Here is a 21,162-nt window from a genome sequence, read left to right on the forward strand (position 1 = left end):
CAATATAAATGTGTCAGATTTACAATAGTCAAGATCTTTTATAATTAGTGAGCCAGCGCATGTATTAAAAGGTCCTGATTTCTTAAAGCACCAGAAATATTATGTGAGGAATTCTGAATGCAAGATGCTAAGTATAAGGTTGAGTTATTCACATTGTAACCAGGGCTTAAATTTGTATATATATATATATATATATATATATATATATATATATATATATGTAATTGCCTTATTCTGTCTGTCTGTCTGTCTGTCTGTCTTGCTCCAAAATTGTGTCCTTACGGTGACACAAAGCTGATTGGCCGCTGGGCTCGCCATGGCCCCGCCCCCCGCACGGATTGGCCGCTCGCCTCGGCTCCGCCCCCCATGGATTGGTCGCTCGCCTTGGCCTGGCCCCGCCCTCCGCATGGATTGGCCGCTCGCCCTGGCCCTCCGCACGCATCGCCAGACATAACCTTGCGCTGCTGGGATCGTGACTGAGCCGGTGTACGCTGGTAACCATTATACACATCGGGTAACTAAGGTCCCTTGGTTACCCGATGTGTATCATAGTTACCAGCATACACCGGCTCCGTCACGATCCCAGCAGCGCCAGACATAACCTTGCGATGCTCTGATCGTGACGGAGCCGGTGAACGCTGGTAACCATTATACACATCGGGTAACTAAGGTCCCTTGGTTACCCGATGTGTATCATAGTTACCAGCATACACCGGCTCCGTCACGATCCCAGCAGTGCCAGACATAACCTTGCGATGCTCTGATCGTGACGGAGCCGGTGAACGCTGGTAACCATTATACATATCGGGTAACTAAGGTCCCTTAGTTACCCGATGTGTATCATAGTTACCAGTGTACACCGGCTCCGTCACGATCCCAGCAGCGCCAGACAAAACCTTGCGATGCTGGGATCTTGACGGAGCCGGTGAACACTGGTAACCATTATACACATCGGGTAACTAAGGTCCCTTAGTTACCCGATGTGTATCATAGTTACCAGCGTTCACCGGCTCCCGGTACACATGTGCAGGGAGCCGGCATTACACTCCTCTCCCCCCAGGACTACTCCTCCTATTATAGTCCTCCTATTATACTCCTCTCTGAGTAAAATAGGAGAACTATTATAGCATGGGGGGATGGAGCACGATGGGGTGCGCAGCATGGGGGATGTAGCACGATGGGGAGTGCGCAGCATGGGGGATGGAGCACGATGGGGAGTGCGCAGCATGGAGGATGGAGCACGATGGGGAGTGCGCAGCATGGGGGATGGAGCACGATAGGGAGTGCGCAGCATGGGGGATGGAGCACGATGGGGGGTGCGCAGCATCGGGGATGGAGCACGATGGGGAATGCGCAGCATAGGGGATGGAGCACGATGGGGGGTGGGCAGCATGGGGGATGGAGCACGATGGGGGGTGCGCAGCATGGGGGATGGGGCACGATGGGGGGTGCGCAGCATGGGGGATGGAGCACGATGGGAGGTGCACACCTCCCCCCAACACACACACACAACACACCACACACACACTGGGAACCACAAACACCGCCATATACAGACACCCACACACACAGACAATGCCGCACACACACAACACACAACACACAAACACAGCGGCATACATAAATATACGCTCATACCGCACAACACACACATTGCACAAAACATACCTCCCCCCAAAACATACCACACCCACACAAACCGCGCAACACACACACACACACACAACGCTACAGACACACAGCGCTCCACAAACAACGCAACACACGCAACACACATACAACTCCGCTCTCACCCCCCGCCACACCCAGACAACACCCAGAACATGTACAGCGCCTACACAAACACTTGGTAACTACACACAACATCTATATATATATATAACAAAAATCATACATGAACTACACAATACGTAAATTCTAGAATACCCGATGCGTAGAATCGGGCCACCTTCTAGTATATATATATATATATATATATATATATATATATATATATATATATATACAGTAAGGTCAGGTGTGTACTAAGCATCAAAGTGATAAGGTAGTGCCTGTGGGTTCATATTAAAGCACAGTGTCCCTTAGAGTAACCTTAAAAGATTTGTCTACTTAAAAAAATGAACTTCAGATATATTCCTATTAATGTTATATAGAAATTACTGATATAGTTTTAATTCCAAAGCTGCCTTAATCTTCCAATTTCTGGAAATGTGTGTGTGTATATATAAACACATACACAGGGTGGTCCAAAAGTAGGTGGACAGTATGTGTAATAGGGTTATCAAACATGGTGTAAAGTGAAACTGACTCTGTTGCCCTTAGCAACCAATCAGATTCTACCTTTCATTTTCCAAAGAGTCTGTGAAGAATGAAAAGTGGAATCTGATTGGTTGCTAAGGGCAACTGTGTCAGTTTCACTTTACACCATGTTTGATAACCCTATTACCCATACTGTCCACCTACTTTTGGACCACCCTGTATATACACTTGTCAATAAATTAGAATATCATCAAAAAGTTAATTTATTTCAGTAATTCACTACAAAAATGGAAACACAAATATTATATAGAGTCATTATACACAAAGGGATCTGTTTCAAGTGTTTATTTCTGTTAAAGGGAACCTGTCACCACATTTTTGCTTTATAAGCTGCGGCCACCACCACTGGGCTCTTATATACAGCATTTTAACATGCTGTATATAAGAGCCCAGACCACTGTGTAGAACATAAAAAACACTTTATAATACTCACTTAAATGGTCGCTGCGGTGGATGTGGCTCAAATGGGTGTCTTCATCCTCCGGTGTCGGCGCCTCCTCTTTTGGCAGTCTTCGTCCTCCATCTTGTGAAGCTGCGGTTCATGATGCGTCTACATCATATACACTCGCCGGTCCTGCGCATGCGCACTACAATACTTTGATCTGCCCTTCTGAGGGTAGGTCAAAGTGCGCCTGCTCAGGACCTGAATGCCGGCGAGTGTGTATGAGATCGGACGTGTTATGCACCACGGCTTCAGAAGATGGAAGACAAAGATGGCCGAAAGAGGAGGCATCGACACGGGAGGACGAAGACGCCCATTTGACCCACATCGACCAGTTTAGGTGAGTATTATAAAGTGTTTTTTATGTTCTACACAGAGGTCTGTGCTCTTACATACAGCATGTTAGAATGCTGTATATAAGAGCCCACTGCTGGTGGCCGAAGCTTAGAGGGCAAAAAAGTGGTGATGATTATGGATTACAGCCAATGAAAGCCCAAAAGTCATTATCTCAAAAAACTAGAATAATTACCACAAAACACCTGCAAAGGCTTCCTAAGTGTTTAAAATTGTCCCTTAGTTTGGTTCAGTAGGCTACACAATCATGGGGAAGACTGCTGACTTGACAGATGTCCAAAAGGCAGTCATTGACACACTCCACAAGGAGGGTAAGCCACAAAAAGTCATTGCTAAAGAAGCTGGCTGTTATATATATATATATATATATATATATATATATGTGTGTGTGTGGATATAGATAGCAATATTTATATACTGTATTCTTTCTGTCAAAAGACTCTCAGAACACTGTATAGTAACTAAAGACTCGTCTTACTAATCCCCTACTGCTCTGGTGCTGTGATTTTTTTCGGTCCACCTCTAGTATATAGTATTTCCTACTCTACACTTTCCGCCTCTAGTGACCATTGTAAGAAAATGCGCTCCCAACTGTTGAGGTGTCAGGTGCTGCACCTCCAAAGGGATTGCTAATTTTACATTTTCTGTGTTTTAAACATGTTTGAAGGCTTCTTGAACACCTTTGTGCTGATGGTTTCTAGGGCACTACAACAGAAACAGAGGTAAATAAAAGACGACCAAGTTCATACAAAATCTCAGTGGATGCGATGGACAATCTGTCTGACAGACAAAGGGCTCAAAGTATTGCTACTATTTTAACAACTACAATGGAAGGTAGGGCATGGCTTCTTACAATTACATTTTTCTTTATAGGCAATGATATATTGCTACATGTTTTGTATAACAACGTTTTGGGCAGGGGCATAACTGAAAAAGTGCAGGGGTAGCAACCGCACCCGGGCCCTGGAGCAGAAGGGGCTCAAAAGGTCCCTTTCATCCATGTGAAAAGACCAATACTGTTAAAGACTTGCAATAATTGGGGGCCCGTTGGAGGTTTTGCATCAAGGTCCATGAGCTCCAAGTTATGCAACTGGTTCTGGGGCCTTGTGCATAAAAACTAGAGTACGTAGGAAGTTGTCTGTAGAAGCAAATTAGATAACGGTTCACATTTGTGGGAATCTGTCACTCTTTTTTTTTATAGTTATTAATATAGGCATACTGGTGACATTGAGATGAAATTAACCATAACTGTATTCCTGTATCAGGGGTCGTTTTGGAAAAATCCTCTTTTCTATCTTCTATCTTCCAGGCTATGGGGCATGCGCTGCCCGGAAGATAAGCCTGCCTCCGGTCTTCATTATCCCCAATTTCTCCTCCTCTTCTCTTTAGCATGTGCCTGTGATGTCAGGAGCGTGGGCGGAAATCTCACGCCTGCGCATTCTGCATGCCGTCTCACCCCCTGTACTATTTCTTCCTTCCATGGGAACAGTTTTCAATTTTGAAGTCGGTCACTGTGGATTAGCGGTGCATTCCTGAACAGACAATGCGGGGACAACTCTTGAAAAAAGTCCCAACATTTTTTTTTCCCCATAAACTGTCCTAATTACTTATGTAATGTTGAGTAAGTGTATTGCTTTACTTACCTATCACCATCTTCTCCAGTTTCCAGCATCATTCCAGTCCGATGTGAGCGCTCTTCTTCTTTGCCGGCTCACACAGTAAGGCCAGAGTGACACTTGCGAGTGCCTCACGTGTAACTCGTGCGGGTCTCTCATTAAATTACCCGGCATGGGCTCACACTCTCCGGACAGGAGCGTCTCAGCTGCATAGACATACGTGCAGCCAACCCGCTCCTGTCAGGAGAGTGCGAGTCCGTGCCAGTTGATTCAATGAGAGACTCGCACGAGTTACACGCGAGGCACGCGCAAGTGTGACTCTGGCCTTATAGTTGTGGTTGGCCGAGCTACTTCCTTCAGTGCAGGAGGGAAGCATCTTCCGTCTAACCCCTAAACCCCTGTGTGAGCCCATTAGTCTGTCTGTAGGTCACATGAGCAAGAAGAGCTCCGGAGCAAAGCTGGAAACCGGGGAAGACCTAAATATATTATTACAATTGCACATAACTATATAGGTAATTAGGACAATTTATGAAATAACATTTTTATTGGGAATTCTTCCCTAAGTGGTTGCACTTTTAATAGAGTTATTATATGGCACATAATTGTGATAAAGGAGCCGCCTATTCTTCCAACAGTAGATTTATCAGGAATTCATAATATACAGTTAGGTCCAGAAATATTTGGACAGTGACACAAGTTTTGTTATTTTAGCTGTTTACAAAAACATGTTCAGAAATACAATTCTATATATAATATGGGCTGAAAGTGCACACTCCCAGCTGCAATATGAGAGTTTTTACATCCAAATCGGAGAAAGGGTTTAGGAATCATAGCTCTGTAATGCATAGCCTCCTCTTTTTCAAGGGACCAAAAGTAATTGGACAAGGGACTCTAAGGGCTGCAATTAACTCTGAAGGCATCTCCCTCGTTAATCTGTAATCAATGAAGTAGTTAAAAGGTCTGGGGTTGATTACAGGTGTGTGGTTTTGCATTTGGAAGCTGTTGCTGTGACCAGACAACATGCGGTCTAAGGAACTCTCAATTGAGGTGAAGCAGAACATCCTGAGGCTGAAAAAAAAGAAAAAATCGATCAGAGAGATAGCAGACATGTTTGGAGTAGCAAAATCAACAGTCGGGTACATTCTGAGAAAAAAGGAATTGACTGGTGAGCTTGGGAACTCAAAAAGGCCTGGGCGTCCACGGATGACAACAGTGGTGGATGATCGCCGCATACTTTCTTTGGTGAAGAAGAACCCGTTCACAACATCAACTGAAGTCCAGAACACTCTCAGTGAAGTAGGTGTATCTGTCTCTAAGTCAACAGTAAAGAGAAGACTCCATGAAAGTAAATACAAAGGGTTCACATCTAGATGCAAACCATTCATCAATTCCAAAAATAGACAGGCCAGAGTTAAATTTGCTGAAAAACACCTCATGAAGCCAGCTCAGTTCTGGAAATGTATTCTATGGACAGATGAGACAAAGATCAACCTATACCAGAATGATGGGAAGAAAAAAGTTTGGAGAAGAAAGGGAACGGCACATGATCCAAGGCATACCACATCCTCTGTAAAACATGGTGGAGGCAACGTGATGGCATGGGCATGCATGGCTTTCAATGGCACTGGGTCACTTGTGTTTATTGATGACATAACAGCAGACAAGAGTAGCCGGATGAATTCTGAAGTGTACCGGGATATACTTTCAGCCCAGATTCAGCCAAATGCCGCAAAGTTGATCGGACGGCGCTTCATAGTACAGATGATCAATGACCCCAAGCATAGAGCCAAAGCTACCCAGGCGTTCATGAGTGCAAAAAAGTGGAACATTCTGCAATGGCCAAGTCAATCACCAGATCTTAACCCAATTGAGCATGCATTTCACTTGCTCAAATCCAGACTTAAGACGGAAAGACCCACAAACAAGCAAGACCTGAAGGCTGCGGCTGTAAAGGCCTGGCAAAGCATTAAGAAGGAGGAAACCCAGCGCTTGGTGATGTCCATGGGTTCCAGACTTAAGGCAGTGATTGCCTCCAAAGGATTCGCAACAAAATATTGAAAATAAAAAATTTTTTTTTGGGTTTGGTTTATTTGTCCAATTACTTTTGACCTCCTAAAATGTGGAGTGTTTGTAAAGAAATGTGTACAATTCCTACAATTTCTATCAGATATTTTTGTTCAAACCTTCAAATTAAACGTTACAATCTGCACTTGAATTCTGTTGTAGAGGTTTCATTTCAAATCCAATGTGGTGGCATGCAGAGCCCAACTCGCGAAAATTGTGTCACTGTCCAAATATTTCTGGACCTAACTGTATTCTGGGAATATGCCATACATTTTCAGGAATAGATTCACACAAAGTAATTTCTTAGCAAAAAAACACTTTATTTTTGTGCTATTTTTCCTGCTTTTTTTTCCATGGATTTTTGCACCAATAAACTGTTTGAAACAAGTCCTTAAAGGGAATATGCAATCTAGAAATGAACAATTGTATAAATCAGGTTTTTTTGTTACACATACAAGTAAAGTTGTCCATATTGGAGCCTTTTACTTTTCTCATTCACTACGATAACCCTTTCATGGCTCCCTTAAAGTATGATGCCAACAACAATGCCCCCCAAGAGCAGTATGATATCCCCACAGTAAATTATTCCCCATAACCCTCCATATGCACAGTATGATGACCTCACAGACCCCCTCAGCAAATTATGATGCCCCCATAGTGATCCCTGCACAGTGATATTCCTGCAGTTCCCCCACACATATTATGCGGCTAATCACGGTCCCACAAAACAGTATAATAGCTCACCATGGTCCCATAAAACAGGATGGCCCCACACAGTCCCCAAAGCAATATCATGGCTCCCTCAGTCCTCCACACAGTACCATTTCTCCCACACAGTATTATGGCCCCCAAACAACCCTCTACACATTATAAGGGACCTCGCAACATAATCTCACAAGGAAGTATGATGGCCCCATTCAGCCCCAAAACAGTGTGATAACCCTCACAATCCTCCATTACTGTATAATGGCCCCTACACAAGCCACCGCATAGTATGATTACCATACAGTCGATGGATCCACACTTATGATGTCCCCATATCCCCCTACCCACTATCCCATACAAGTTAATTGTTTAAATAGAAAAAAAGAACAAGAAAACGACTCGCCTTTCTCCATTTTCCGGTTCCTCCTGTCACTATACGTGACGTGATGTGACGTGTTCCGATGCTCCTCCGCTGTAGGTGATAGATTTACTTCCGGTGAGACAAATTCACATAAGACAAGTGAAGTTGGAAAAAAAAAGGATCTTACATATTCATAAAATCGAAATCAAGCAAATAAAATGTGATCTGTTATATTTTCAGAACTTGAAGAATCAAGGCAAAAGAAGTGTTCTCCACGTTGGTATAAATTTGCTAAATCCATTTTAATCTGGGACTGCTGTGATCTATGGCTGCGGTTTAAAGACACTGTGAAGCTCATTATAATGGATCCATTTGCAGATCTCATTATCACAATCTGCATTGTTCTTAACACTATTTTCATGGCCGCGGAACATGCCAACATGTCAAAAGACTTTGACCATGTTCTTTCTGTCGGAAATCAGGTGGGTTGACATTTTTGTTTGGTGCCAAAATATCATAAAGGCCAGATAATGTTCAGTGGATATAAAATGTCTACACACCTGTAATGACGGCGTCCCTGCACTATCCTGCCTCTCCTCGTCAGGGACGCTGACTCACTCAACCTCAGGTTTGCACGGCGTCATTCCCCCAGCTGTCCACATGCTCCTATAATGCCTCCTCCTCCTGATGTTGTGCATGACGCACAGGTCCCGCAGGAATATGCTTACGGCACATGCCCGCTTGCCTGCCCTCCTCTTAAAGGGCCGGCACTCCATTTCCCGGAATTACCTCTCAGCCTATGGCCGGAAATGTTGCATCTAATGGACGGGTGGCTGCAGGCTGCTATTTTTAGGTTGGGGGGCCCAATAACTATTGGTCTCCCCAGCCTGAGAATACCAGCACCCAGCTGTCGGCTTTATCATGGCTGGGTATGAAAAATGGGGGGGCCACATGCCATTTTTAAAAATTATTTATTCAAATAATTAAAAGTGATACACAGCCAAGATAAGTGCAAGGCCTGGTGGCTGTAGCCGTGTGCTTTATCTGTGCTAGGTATCATAATATGGAGAAACCGTGCGCTAATTTATTTATTTTTACTCAAATCTACAGTGACCCGCAGACAGGGTCTGTGATTGGTTGCAGTCAGATGCTGTCACACAGGCTGGGTATGACGATGTACAAAGGGCTAATAAGATGTAGTACAGAATATTCCCCACTAGGTGGCAGCAGAGTAGTGAAGGAGAGACAAAGTCACACTGTAACAGAAAGACAGCTGAAGTACAGCAGAGTAAATTTAGCAGGTAGTAAACAAGCGAAGTACCAGGGGGCAATAGAGTAGTCAAACAGTCAGGGTCTAGATGGGAAGTCAAGTCACTGCAAAGGGAGTATCAAAATCAAGTCAGAAAACAGAACCGAGTCGGAAGTCGGGAGATCAGGTATGCAGAGGGAAACACAAACAACAGACAGGAGCAGGAAGTCAGGGACCGGGACAGGCAGACGAACAGGGAAGGGTACAAGACAGGACACAGTAGCAGGGAGGCAGGACAGATTGGGAACACTCACCAGAGCCAGTATACAAGCTGCAAGGCAGAACTATCCCTGCCACTGACCCAAAGGTAGAGAGGCAATATATAGCATCCTGGGATCCAGAATGAGGCAAGGGAGTTAACCCCTGACATGACCAGGCCAGAGCTGGCTGTAACCAGCAGCAGGGAAAAGCTGGCCAGGATCATGAAACTGGGGATGTGTCTGACTGCAAGCAATCAAAAAAGCCAGGGCTACTGGTGGGCGGAGTAAGGAGTGAATATGGATTAGTGTTCATGAGCGGTCCCGGAAGTAAAATGAGTGGCCTGGAAGCAGTTACAGCTGCCCCGGAGACTCTGTATGTATGAAGCGCTTGCTCCAATTCCCCTATCCCTTCCACAACCATTTTTAGGCTCCGGATTCTGGTCCCCATAGACTTATATGGGGACCAGCGTTCGGCCAGATATCCGAGATCACTTCCTATTTGGAACCGGATTTTTTTAACCAAGTTAGATCTGCTGGTCCCGGTTATCTCTAGTCCTGTGTAAACAAGACCTACAACTGAAAACAGTGTTGTACATGTGTAATATGTGTTTGCTTTGTTATTTTCATTAGCTACCGTATATAAATACGCAAAATCACAATGATTCACAACTGAAAATATTTTTTCTGTTTCCAGGTTTTTACAGGAATTTTTACATCAGAAATGGTATTTAAGCTGATTGCACTACATCCTTACTATTATTTCCAGGAAGGCTGGAATATATTTGATGGAATTATTGTGGGTCTTAGTTTATTAGAGCTTGGAGTTGGATCAGGAGGAGGAAGTTTCAGTGTTCTTCGATCCTTTAGACTGGTAATATATTGCATGTGGTTTATGGTTGTATGTCCTTAACATGTAAATGCATTTTTAAATAACTCTACACAATAATCCGTTGTGTGTACAGTGGGGAAAAAAAGTATTTAGTCAGCCACCAATTGTGCACGTTCCCCCACTTAATAAGATGAGGTCGGCCTGTAAGTGACATCATAGGTGACCACAACTATGGCTAAGTTCACATTTCCGCTAAAATCTATCAGTCACAATCCGCTGCTCTTGTAAACAGCGGAATCCGTTTAGCGGATTCCGCTGCTCCCATAGACTTGTATGAGCAGCGGATTGTGACTGATGATGCTGCGTTGCACCCTCCGCCCGACTGATCAGTCGTGGAACGACTGACCGCCGGGCGGGAGGAACGCAGCATGTAACGTTTTTTGAGCAGCGAGATCCGTCGGATTTCGCTGCGCATGCTCTCTGGCTCCCTGCACACGTCACCAGCTTTGGTTGGTTACCCGATATTTACCCTTGTTACGGTGCAAGGAGCCAGCGCTAAGCGGTGTAGGCCCGTAACCAAGGTAAATATCGGGTAACCAAGGTAAACATCGGGTGCTTTGCTGTTACCCGATATTTAGGCTGGTTACGTGTGCAGGGAGGCCGACACTTCCCCGCTCGGCCCCGCCCCCTCCCGCACTCCGCACATGTATGTACACACACACACACACACACACACACACACCTGTCCCCAGCCATGCAGACAAGCACTGACACCCTCGTCTGGCCCCGCCCCCTGCTCGGCTCCGCCCCCTCCCGCACTTTGCATGTGCACACACATACATACATACATACATGCACATACACACACTCACTCACTCACAGATACACTCACCTGTCCCCAGCCATGCAGACCGCAGCACTTCCACTGACATCCTCAGCGCCTGGCCCCGCCCCCCGCTCGGCTCCGCCCCCTCCCGCACTTTGCATGTGCACACACATACATACATACATACATACATACATGCACATACACACACTCACTCACAGATACACTCACCTGTCCCCAGCCATGCAGACCGCAGCACTTCCACTAACATCCTCAGCGCCTGGCCCCGCCCCCCGCTCGGCTCTGCCCCAGAACTCCGCCCCCCGCACACAACGGAATCCGACAAAGAATTCTGTTCTTTGTCATCCGTTGTACAGCGTTGAACAGCGCATCAGTCACATGCGTCAAGCGACGCATGTGACTGATACAAATCAACGGAAATGTGAACTTAGCCTATGAGAGACAAAATGAGAAAACAAATCCAGAAAATCACCTTGTCTGATTTGGCAAGACTTTTTTTTAAAATTATGGTGAAAAATAAGTATTTGGTCAATAACAAAAGTTCATCTCAATATTTTGTTATATATCCTTTGTTGGCAATGACAGAGGTCAAATGTTTTCTGTAAGTCTTCACAAGGTTGGAACACACTGTTGGTGGTATGTTGGCCCATTCCTCCATGCAGATCTCCTCTAGAGCAGTGATGTTTTGGGCCTGTCACTGGGCAACACGGACTTTCAACTCCCTCCAAAGGTTTTCTATGGGGGTTGAGATCTGGAGAATGGCTAGGCTACTCCAGGACTTTTATATGCTTCTTACGAAGCCACTCCTTCGTTGCCCTGGCTGTCTGCTTGAGATCATTATCATGCTGAAAGACCCAGCCATGTTTCATCTTCAATGCCCTTGCTGATGGAACGAGGTTTGCACTCAAAATCTCACAATAATACATGGCCCCATTCATTCTTTCATGTACACGGATCAGTCGTCCTGGTCCCTTTGCAGAGAAATAGCCCCAAAGCATGATGACGCCACCCCCATGTTTCACAGTAGGTATGGTGTTCTTTGGATGCAACTCAGCATTCTGTCTCCTCCAAACACGACGAGTTGTGTTTCTACCAAACAGTTCTACTTTGGTTTCATCAGACCATATGACAATTCTCTTCTGGATTATCCAAATGCTCTCTAGCAAACTTCAAATGGGCACGGACATGTACTGGCTTAAGCAGGGGGACAAGTCTGGCACTGCAGGATCTTAGCCCATGGCGGTATAGTGTGTTATTGATGGTAGCCTTTGTTACGGTGGTCCCAGCACTATGCAGATCATATACTAGGTCCCCCTGTGTGGTTTTGTGATTTTTGCTCACCGTTCTTGTGATCAATTAACCCTACAGGGTGGGATCTTGCATGGAGCCCCAGATCGGGGGAGATTATCAGTGGTCTTGTATGTCTTCCAATTTCTTATTATTGCTCCCACAGTTGATTTTATCACACCAAGCTGCTTGCCTATTGCAGATTCAGTCTTCCCAGCCTGGTTCATGTCTACAATTTTGTTTCTGGTGTCCTTCGAAAGCTCTTTGGTCTTCACCATAGTGGAGTTTGGAGTGTGACTGTTTGAGGTTGTGGACAAGGTGTCTTTTATACTGATAACAAGTTCAAACAGGAGCCATTACTACAGGTAATGAGTGGAGGACAGAGGAGCCTCTTAAAGAAGAAGTTACAAGTCTGTGAGAGCCACAAATCTTGCATGTTTTTAGGTGACCAAATACTTATTTTCTGACATAATTTGCAAATAAAATCTTGGAAAATCAGACGAAGTGATTTTCTGGATTTGTTGTCTCATTTTGTCTCTCATAGTTGTGGCTACCTATGATGTCAATTACAGGCCGACCTCATTTTTATAAGTGGGAGAACTTGCACAATTGGTAGCTGATTAAATACTTTTTTTCTCCACTGTAGTAGTCATACTCCCGACATTCATGGAAAATCTCACATGGCCTACCCAAACCTCCTGGAAGCTTCACCAAAATCAGTGCTTTCAGAAGGTTTTTTCTACCTAATACTAATGGGTTGCATAGAGAAATGGGGAAATGGGAAATGGAATAGAAATGGGTTCATGGCGTCTGGGGCATGGTAATTAGAGCGCTGTAGACCTTTTATCTTCCAGATGTAAATGGCAAAAATAGCATAAACACGTAATATTCATAATATCCATAATCAATTGTCATAGTTGCTGTGTTGGTTCTCAAGAGTCTCATGGCATCACTGGTCATGGGATAATGCTATTGAAAGAACTAGGGCTGGTTTAAAAGGAATCTGACAACAGATTTTTGCTATGTAATCTGAGAACATCATGATATAGGAACAGAGACCCTGACACCAGTGATGTGTCACTTACTGGGCTGTGTGTTGCTGTTACAATAAAATCAGTGTTTTATCAGCAGGAGATTATCACTACAAGATAAGGTGTCTTGTGCCTAATTATCTGCTCTGTGTAATCCCCACCCTTACCACTGATTAGCAGCTTTCTGTAAATATATAGTGTTAACAGAAAGTTGCCAATCAGTGGTGTGTGTGGGGTTACACATCATGCAGCATTCTCTGTCAATCAGGGGTGTAGGTGGAGTTACACACTGCTCAGCTTTCTGAGCACTGCTACACATACAGAAGAGAAAACAGTGAATGTATCAATATGACAGCAAGCAGACCAGCAAGTGTTGGAATCAGGGTCTCTGTCTCTACATCATGCTGCTCTCACGTTACATAGCAAAAACCTGGTGACAGATTCCCTTTAAAGCTGTTATATCAGCTTTTGACTGGACTAATGCGGGCGTCACACGAGACGAGCTATCATGCGATGCATCGTCGGGGTCACGGTTTTCGTGACGCACATCCGGCATCGTTTACGACGTCGTTTCGTGTGACACCTCCAAGCGATGCTGAATCGGTCACAAATCGTGAGTCGTGTACACGTCGCTTATTTTTAAAAAATCATTTATTTTTCATGGCGCCGGTTGTTCATCGTACCCGGGGCAGCACACATTGCGCCGTCTGACACCCCGGGAACGATGAACTCAGCTTACCTGCGTCCCACGGCACCCGCCGGCTATGCGGAAGGAAGTAGGTGGGCGGGATGTTTACGTCCCGCTCATCTCCGCCCCTCTGCTTCTATTGGCCGGCGGCTGTGTGGCATCGCTGTGACGCCGAACGTCCCTCCCCCTTCAGGAAGAGGATGTTCGCCGCCCACAGCGACACCGCTCAGCAGGTAAGTGGTTTAACGACTTTGTGTGATACGGGCAGCGATTTGCCTGTGACGCACAAACGACGGGGGCGGGTACGATCGCTCGTGCGATCGCACGATAGATCGTACCATGTGACGCCCGCATTAGACTTTAAAGTAAAATAGTTTAATCAAGTGCTCATAAATCGGAACTTGTTAAAAGTGTCCATAGAAATAGTAACAGTCTTCTGTTATTCTAAATATTCTAGCTTCGTGTCTTCAAATTAGCAAAATCATGGCCAACGCTCAACATGCTGATCAAGATCATCGGTAACTCTATTGGAGCTTTGGGAAACTTGACTTTGGTGTTGGCCATAATCGTGTTCATCTTTGCCGTGGTTGGCATGCAACTGTTCGGTAAAAATTACAAGGAATGTGTCTGTAAAATCTCTGAAGACTGTGAACTTCCTCGCTGGCACATGAATGACTTCTTCCACTCCTTCCTGATCGTGTTCAGAGTGCTATGCGGAGAATGGATCGAGACCATGTGGGACTGTATGGAGGTGGCCGAACAATCTATGTGCCTCTTGGTGTTCATGTTAGTGATGGTGATTGGGAATCTTGTGGTAGGTGTTTTTTTATGTTTGGTATGTTTTCTTCATTACATGATACAGCTAACCTCAGGTCTGATCCTTACATTATCATGTAATGGACCACAAAAACAAACAAACTACGATCAGAAGCCCAGATACGCTCAGGTGAGCTCGAATCATGTACCAAATATTATGGAAGTCAATGGGGAAATTGAGAATTTTTCCGAACGATCTTCCGGAAAAAGTGCTCTAGTTTCTCATTGACTTCCATTGTTCTCGGTACACAAGTTGAGCCCGTCCAGGTTTCCCACCTGCTCATTCAGCATGGTAGTGCTCGTTCATCACTAGTTATAAGAAAACTCCTATCATTTTGTATGTTGGTAATAACCCTTTAAACATCCTTTTCCTATAATGCGAATATACTAATTGCCTTGATCTACGAGAATCTCCTAATTTCCACCTTTTTTATTTTAATTTTAGGTGCTAAACTTGTTCTTGGCCTTGCTTTTAAGCTCCTTTAGTTCTGACAATCTTTGTACAAATGAAGTGGACAGTGAACTAAATAATCTTCAGGTTGCAATTGGCAGAATCCGGAGGGGACTGATTTATGTTAAAAAATGCTTGCTAGAGTTTTTCCAAAAATTGTTTCTAAGAACTACAGATGAAGTGGATAACAGAAATCATCATCAAGACCAGACTATTAAGTATGATAATGGAATATATACAAACGTGGTAGTAGAGAACGTGAAAAACCAAGATCTTTGTATAGTCGTAGTTGGCACCAATGCTGTAGACCGTGTTATTGATAAAAAAGTTTCCATAGCTGATAACGACAAACAGTACCTCATCAATGTAGTGCCTATAGCTGTCGGAGAGTCCGACTTGGACAAACAAAACTCTGAAGACTCCGGGAGTGACTGCGATACTGATGAAGATAAAGAGGTATGCCATGTGACAGAAAAAAAACCTGTATATGTGCCATATTTTGACCATTTTGCCAATGTTATTATTATTAGAAATGTTAATAATTTAGATTTAATTTGGAATAAGTACATATACATTGTAACAAACATACAGAAATACATTAGTAATACCCTGTCCAAATACACAATTACAATGTTGACATGTTAAACGGCAATGCAACATAGGGGAGTACCGGTTCTCTGTAAATGGACCGGCTGAATATTAAGTATTACATGCAAACATCACTAGGAGAAAAGTGTGCAAATTGTCCCTCTTACATAGCTAAATAAACTTTATTGCAAGCACCATTTAGGAGAGGTGGCTACACTACTATATAATTCAATGGCCAATCCCTTTTGAAGCCCCGCTATACAGTCCCTAACAGAAGTTCTGTCGCTTATCCATGTTATGTAAATAAAAGCTTATAACCTGGCTTTAAATTCATCCATTGGTTTCATAAATTACTCTTTTGAAAGCTGAAACCCTCCCAAATTTAGTTTAGGTTATGAAAATAAAGTTGCTGCAAAGCTAAAATATTGATCATTTAATGAACACAGAAAGGTCAGATTTTGGCAAGACAAAAGTTTGTTATATAATAAACCCAATCCTAGTTTACATCCTCACCTGTGCTCATTAAATGATCGGTTATCTAGTGGGTGTGTATAAAAAAAACCCCAGCACCCCAGACCTTCAGTTGAACTGCAACTTGACCTCTGACAACATGCCAAAATCCACCCTGCCACCAAAGCCTTGATTATCAAGAGGTTGAAGACCAGGTCCACTGCAGAGGTGCTTGGCACCTTTAATGTGTCTCAGCATCAAGTATAAAGAATTAAAAAAAGATTTGAAGAGACTGGAGATGTTTTTGACAGACCCGGGTCCAGCAGACCCCGCAAGACAACTGCTCAGGAGGAACATTTGTTGGTTAGAAAATCCAAAGCCAGCTCCTCTTCCACTGCAGCAGAGCTCCAACAGTAATGGTCACCTCAAGTCCCTGTGTCAACTAGAACAGTTTGTAGGATTCTTTCTTGAAATGGCCTCCATGGTCGAATCAGTTCCCAGAAGCCAGCACTAAACAAAAGACAATTAAAAAAACATGTGACATTTGCCAAGTCCCACAGCCTGCTAAACAGATGGACGCTGAAAAAGTGGCAGAAGGTGGATTTCTCTGATGAATCTTCAGTTGAAATATACCACAGCCACCACAAATACTGCAGGAGACCTACTGGAGTCCATATGGATCCAGAAAACAGTTAAGTTTGGTGGTGGAAAGATCATGGTCTGGGGTTACATTCAGTATGGGGGTGTGCGAAACATTTGCAAGGTGAATGGCAATATCAATAGCCTAAAATATCAAGAAGTATTAGCTACCTCTTACATTCCCAATCATAAAAGGGATCAAATGCTGCAGCAGGATGGTGCTCCATCTCATACATTCATCTCTACAACAAAGTTCCTCCTGGCAAAGTAGATCAAGGTGCTCAAGGACTGGCCAGCTCAGTCACCAGACATGAACATCATTGAGCATGTTTGAGATAGGATGAAAGAGGAAGCTTGGAAGACAAAACCAAAGAATCTAGCTGAAGTCTGGGAGGCATGTAAGACTGCATTCTTTGCTATTCCTGATGACTTCATCAATAAATTGTATGAATCATTGTTGAACTGCATGGATGCAGTCCTTCAAGCTGATGGAAGCCACACAAAATATTAAATATGTCTCTAATAGCACCAGAACGTCATTCATCAATGTTATGCAACACATCTTTGTATTAGAAGTTAATTATTTGTTTGAATTTCACATTACTTTCTGTGGGCGACAAAACTTTTGTCTTGCCAAAATCTGACCTTTCTGTGTTCATTAAACGATCAGTATTTCAGCTTTGCAGCAACTTTATTTTCATAACCTAAACCGAATTTGGGAGGGTTTCAGCTTTCAAAAGAGTAATTTATAAAACCAATGGATGAATTTAAAGTCAGGTTATAAGCTTTTATTTACATAACACGGATAAGTGACAGAACTTCTGTCAGGGACTATATGACCAGGGATAAAAGCTAAACCAGAAAATTATTTACAGACAGCCTGTTTGGTTGCATGGCTGATCAATACATCACCATCACAGCCAATGACTGACAGCAGTGATCACATGTCCATACGACTAGGATACGTAACCAGAAAAGTCAATTTCTGCCTACAGCAGTGATGCCTTCTAAACCATTGCAGCTAGTAATTGGCTGCAGTGTGCAGTGGTCACATTATAGTACCCGCTGAAATCGCGTCCAACAGAAAGCCCATGCAGGGGATCAGTAGGGGCAATTATACATTTTGATTGTATACCATGTTGGACTATAGGGTACTTTACACGCTGCGATCTCTCTAGCGAGATCTCAAGTGATCGTACTCGCCCCCGTCGGTTGTGCGACATAGGCAAATCGCTGCCCATGGCACACAACCTCGTTAGTCCCTGTCACACGGACTTACCTGCCCTGCAACGTCGCTCTGGCCGGCGAACCGCCTCCTTTCTAAGGGGGCGGTTCGTGCGGCGTCACAGCAACATCACATGGCAGGCATCCAATAGAAGCGAAGGGGCGGAGATGAGCGAGACATAAAATCCTGCCCACCTCCTTCCTTCCGCATTGCCGACGGGACGCAGATAAGGATGTTCGTCGCTCCTGCGGTGTCACACACAGCGATGTGTGGTGCCGCAGGAGCAAGGAACAACATCGCTAATAAGCAGACAACGATTTTTGGTTTCAGGACGACCTCTCCACGGCAAGCGATTTTGACCTCTTTTGCGATCGTTTAAGGTCGCTCGTAGGTATCACACACTGCGATCTCGTTAATGAAGCCGGTTGTGCGTCACAAACACCGTGACCCCGACGATAATTCACTAACGATATCGCAGTGTGTAAAGCCCCCTTACGTGTCAACAAATGTAAAAAGCTGTAAAACCCCTTTAAAAAATATAAGTTTAGTTGGTGCAAATTGATTCCCAGCACTCAGTCCAGTGGTGACGTCATTAATCCACTGATGCAGGATTGGAGCCTTGAGAACACACTTCTATACGAAGACATCCACAGTTCTTTTGATTTAATATCACTAGCCAGGCTGGCTAATCAAAAAAAACCTTCTAATGCCGGCAGGTAGGTTCTGAGGGCTCCCATGCAGCGACCAAAGATTAGGTACCTTTCACTGCATTCAGTGGTCTCATTGGGGCTTAAGTCTGAAACCTCTGCAAAACAAAGATTCGGATGTATGAGCCATTGACTATAATGCTACGATGGAGTCACCGTGTGCTCTGTCGTGCACCATTTTCAGGCGTATACGCCTACTGGAGACAGACATCGAGTTGTTGTAGACCGCTTCTGGGTGTCCACCTCCAATAAGGCATATACACCCGAAAATGGTGCATGACAAAGCACATGGTGACTCCGTCTGCACCATTATAGTCAGTATTCCCATCGGCACATAAGTCTGAATCCTTTTTTACGAAAATACACACGACTACCGCACACTAGCAAAATAATCAAAATTTCATAAAAACTCTTACTCTTTATATTTCGTTATTTTCTAATTTTGCTGAAAGTGTCCTATTTTGACTTTTATTGCTTCCCGTTCTCACTTCCCACAGAGGTAACCCCAAGTTGAAGGAGCCAAGAATTCAGCTCTGGTGTTTATTTTAACGAGACAGAGCCACGTGTCCAGTCAAGTAATATATATTGTTATGTTACTGACGACTACTATCGTTCTGCATGCTGCTCCGCTACGGGCCTTATTATCATCCATTGCAACTCAATAAGGAATATGCACATTTTGTTCCAAGTCCTGAACTATTGCAGTTCACCATGGCATGATCATGCAGGACGGGCAAACCTAACCCTGTTTTGTGAAGCATTGACTATTCGGGATATTCACACAACAGGTTGGGCAGATGCCGCTCTCCATGGTGCTGAAATGAATCGAGCAGCATGTCGCTTTAACCAGCCGTGTTTTCCATCAACAACCAAGTTGATGTCGCCGTCTACGGGCTGCATGTAGTAAGTGGTTACTGAGGCCACATTACTCCAACAATGTGCATGCCACGGTCCATTGGGAAACCAGTTATAGCTACCGAATTAACTGCAAGAAATGCAAAGTGAAAATACAAGAGGGGACTTGCATCATTTTTGTTTCCACCATTAATTTCTAGACAAAAGCCCCCAAAAATTCAGAAAATAAGTGATAAAAATTGTGGTGTCCTAAGTGGATTCGTAAGAATAAACCTTATTTATAAATAACCTTAGAAAACAGAGTGTGCACCCTTCTTGCATTTTATCATGATATCATTACTTATCGACATATTTATGCCGTTTGCTGGTTTTTAATTGAGGTTTGAATTAACTTTTACCTGTTGTTAAAAAATTGCACCTTCACTTTTTAAACTTTTTTTTTATTTTTTTATATAAGTAGCAGCCTTTTAGGATAAGAGACCCATTATCTCAGCCAAACCGATAAATTACAGATTGTGCCATGACATCTCAATTAAATTCACAACAGATGTTTGCTTGCTTGCTTGAAGGCAGTTTTGGGGATAATACTTTCTTTTTGCAGGTATAACTCCCTGGTAATGCAGATTTGTACCGTAATGTCATTGAGATTGGATCCAAAGCTGAGTTTAGATCCCTTATGTGCATTATAGTAGCTGCCATCCATTACTGTCCCGGGCGTGTGACCTATGCAGGAGACAAACTTAGTAAATCAATAGATGCATGGAATTGTATATAATGGTAGATAATAGATAGTGAGGAGTTATGGGCCTCATAGGAGATCAGTACATTAAGTTACATGTGATATTTGGGGAGTGCCAGAGCTTCAAGTCATTGCTCTGATGGTCAACACTTTAACGATAGGAGTGTCATGTTAGGTACAGGGAAGTACAAAGGGAACACCGAAAGGTAAAGGAAGTGGACCCCTGTGTCTATGGAAGGTGAGGGCTGTCACCCATAACCAAACCTACCGCTTGTCCCTGGGGTCCCTCACCACCCTAGATAGGTTCTGGTGCCTAAGTGCTGGGCGGCGGCGGCGGTAAGGACGAGCCAACACAGTCTCTGCGGGTTCAGGGTGTAGTTTACTCACAACTTCAGCTGCCAGCCCAGTCACACTGGTCACTGCCGTGATGGGCTCAGGTCGATCCCGAATCCGCAGGAGGTCAGCACCGGTCTGGTAGTCTGTGGGCCCTTCCTCACTGCACTTTGTAGTGCGGATTCCTGTGGCTTGAAGCACTTAGAGTCCCTTCCGTACTAGGTAGAGTACTGTTCCCAGTAGCGGGGATCCCCTTGAGTCTGACCGTGATTTAGGCCCCGGGAATCCTATATGCCACCTGGCTCTG

General features: G+C 44.2%; 1 protein-coding gene across 2 annotated transcripts in view; it reads left to right on the plus strand.

Moving 5' to 3' along the window:
- The window catches only part of LOC142245034 (sodium channel protein type 2 subunit alpha-like), a 249,642-nt gene that overhangs the window by 171,786 nt on the left and 56,694 nt on the right, over positions 1–21,162 (plus strand). For both annotated transcript variants that reach the window (XM_075317280.1, XM_075317278.1), the window contains exons 13-17: positions 3,817–3,949; positions 8,102–8,343; positions 10,065–10,241; positions 14,510–14,866; positions 15,314–15,775. In XM_075317280.1, the coding sequence (XP_075173395.1) occupies positions 3,817–3,949; positions 8,102–8,343; positions 10,065–10,241; positions 14,510–14,866; positions 15,314–15,775 (1,371 nt within the window). The remainder of the gene's footprint in view (positions 1–3,816; positions 3,950–8,101; positions 8,344–10,064; positions 10,242–14,509; positions 14,867–15,313; positions 15,776–21,162) is intronic.

The sequence above is a fragment of the Anomaloglossus baeobatrachus genome, chromosome 7 (genome assembly GCF_048569485.1).
Source record: "Anomaloglossus baeobatrachus isolate aAnoBae1 chromosome 7, aAnoBae1.hap1, whole genome shotgun sequence".
In the NCBI taxonomy this organism is placed as follows: Eukaryota; Metazoa; Chordata; class Amphibia; order Anura; family Aromobatidae; genus Anomaloglossus; species Anomaloglossus baeobatrachus.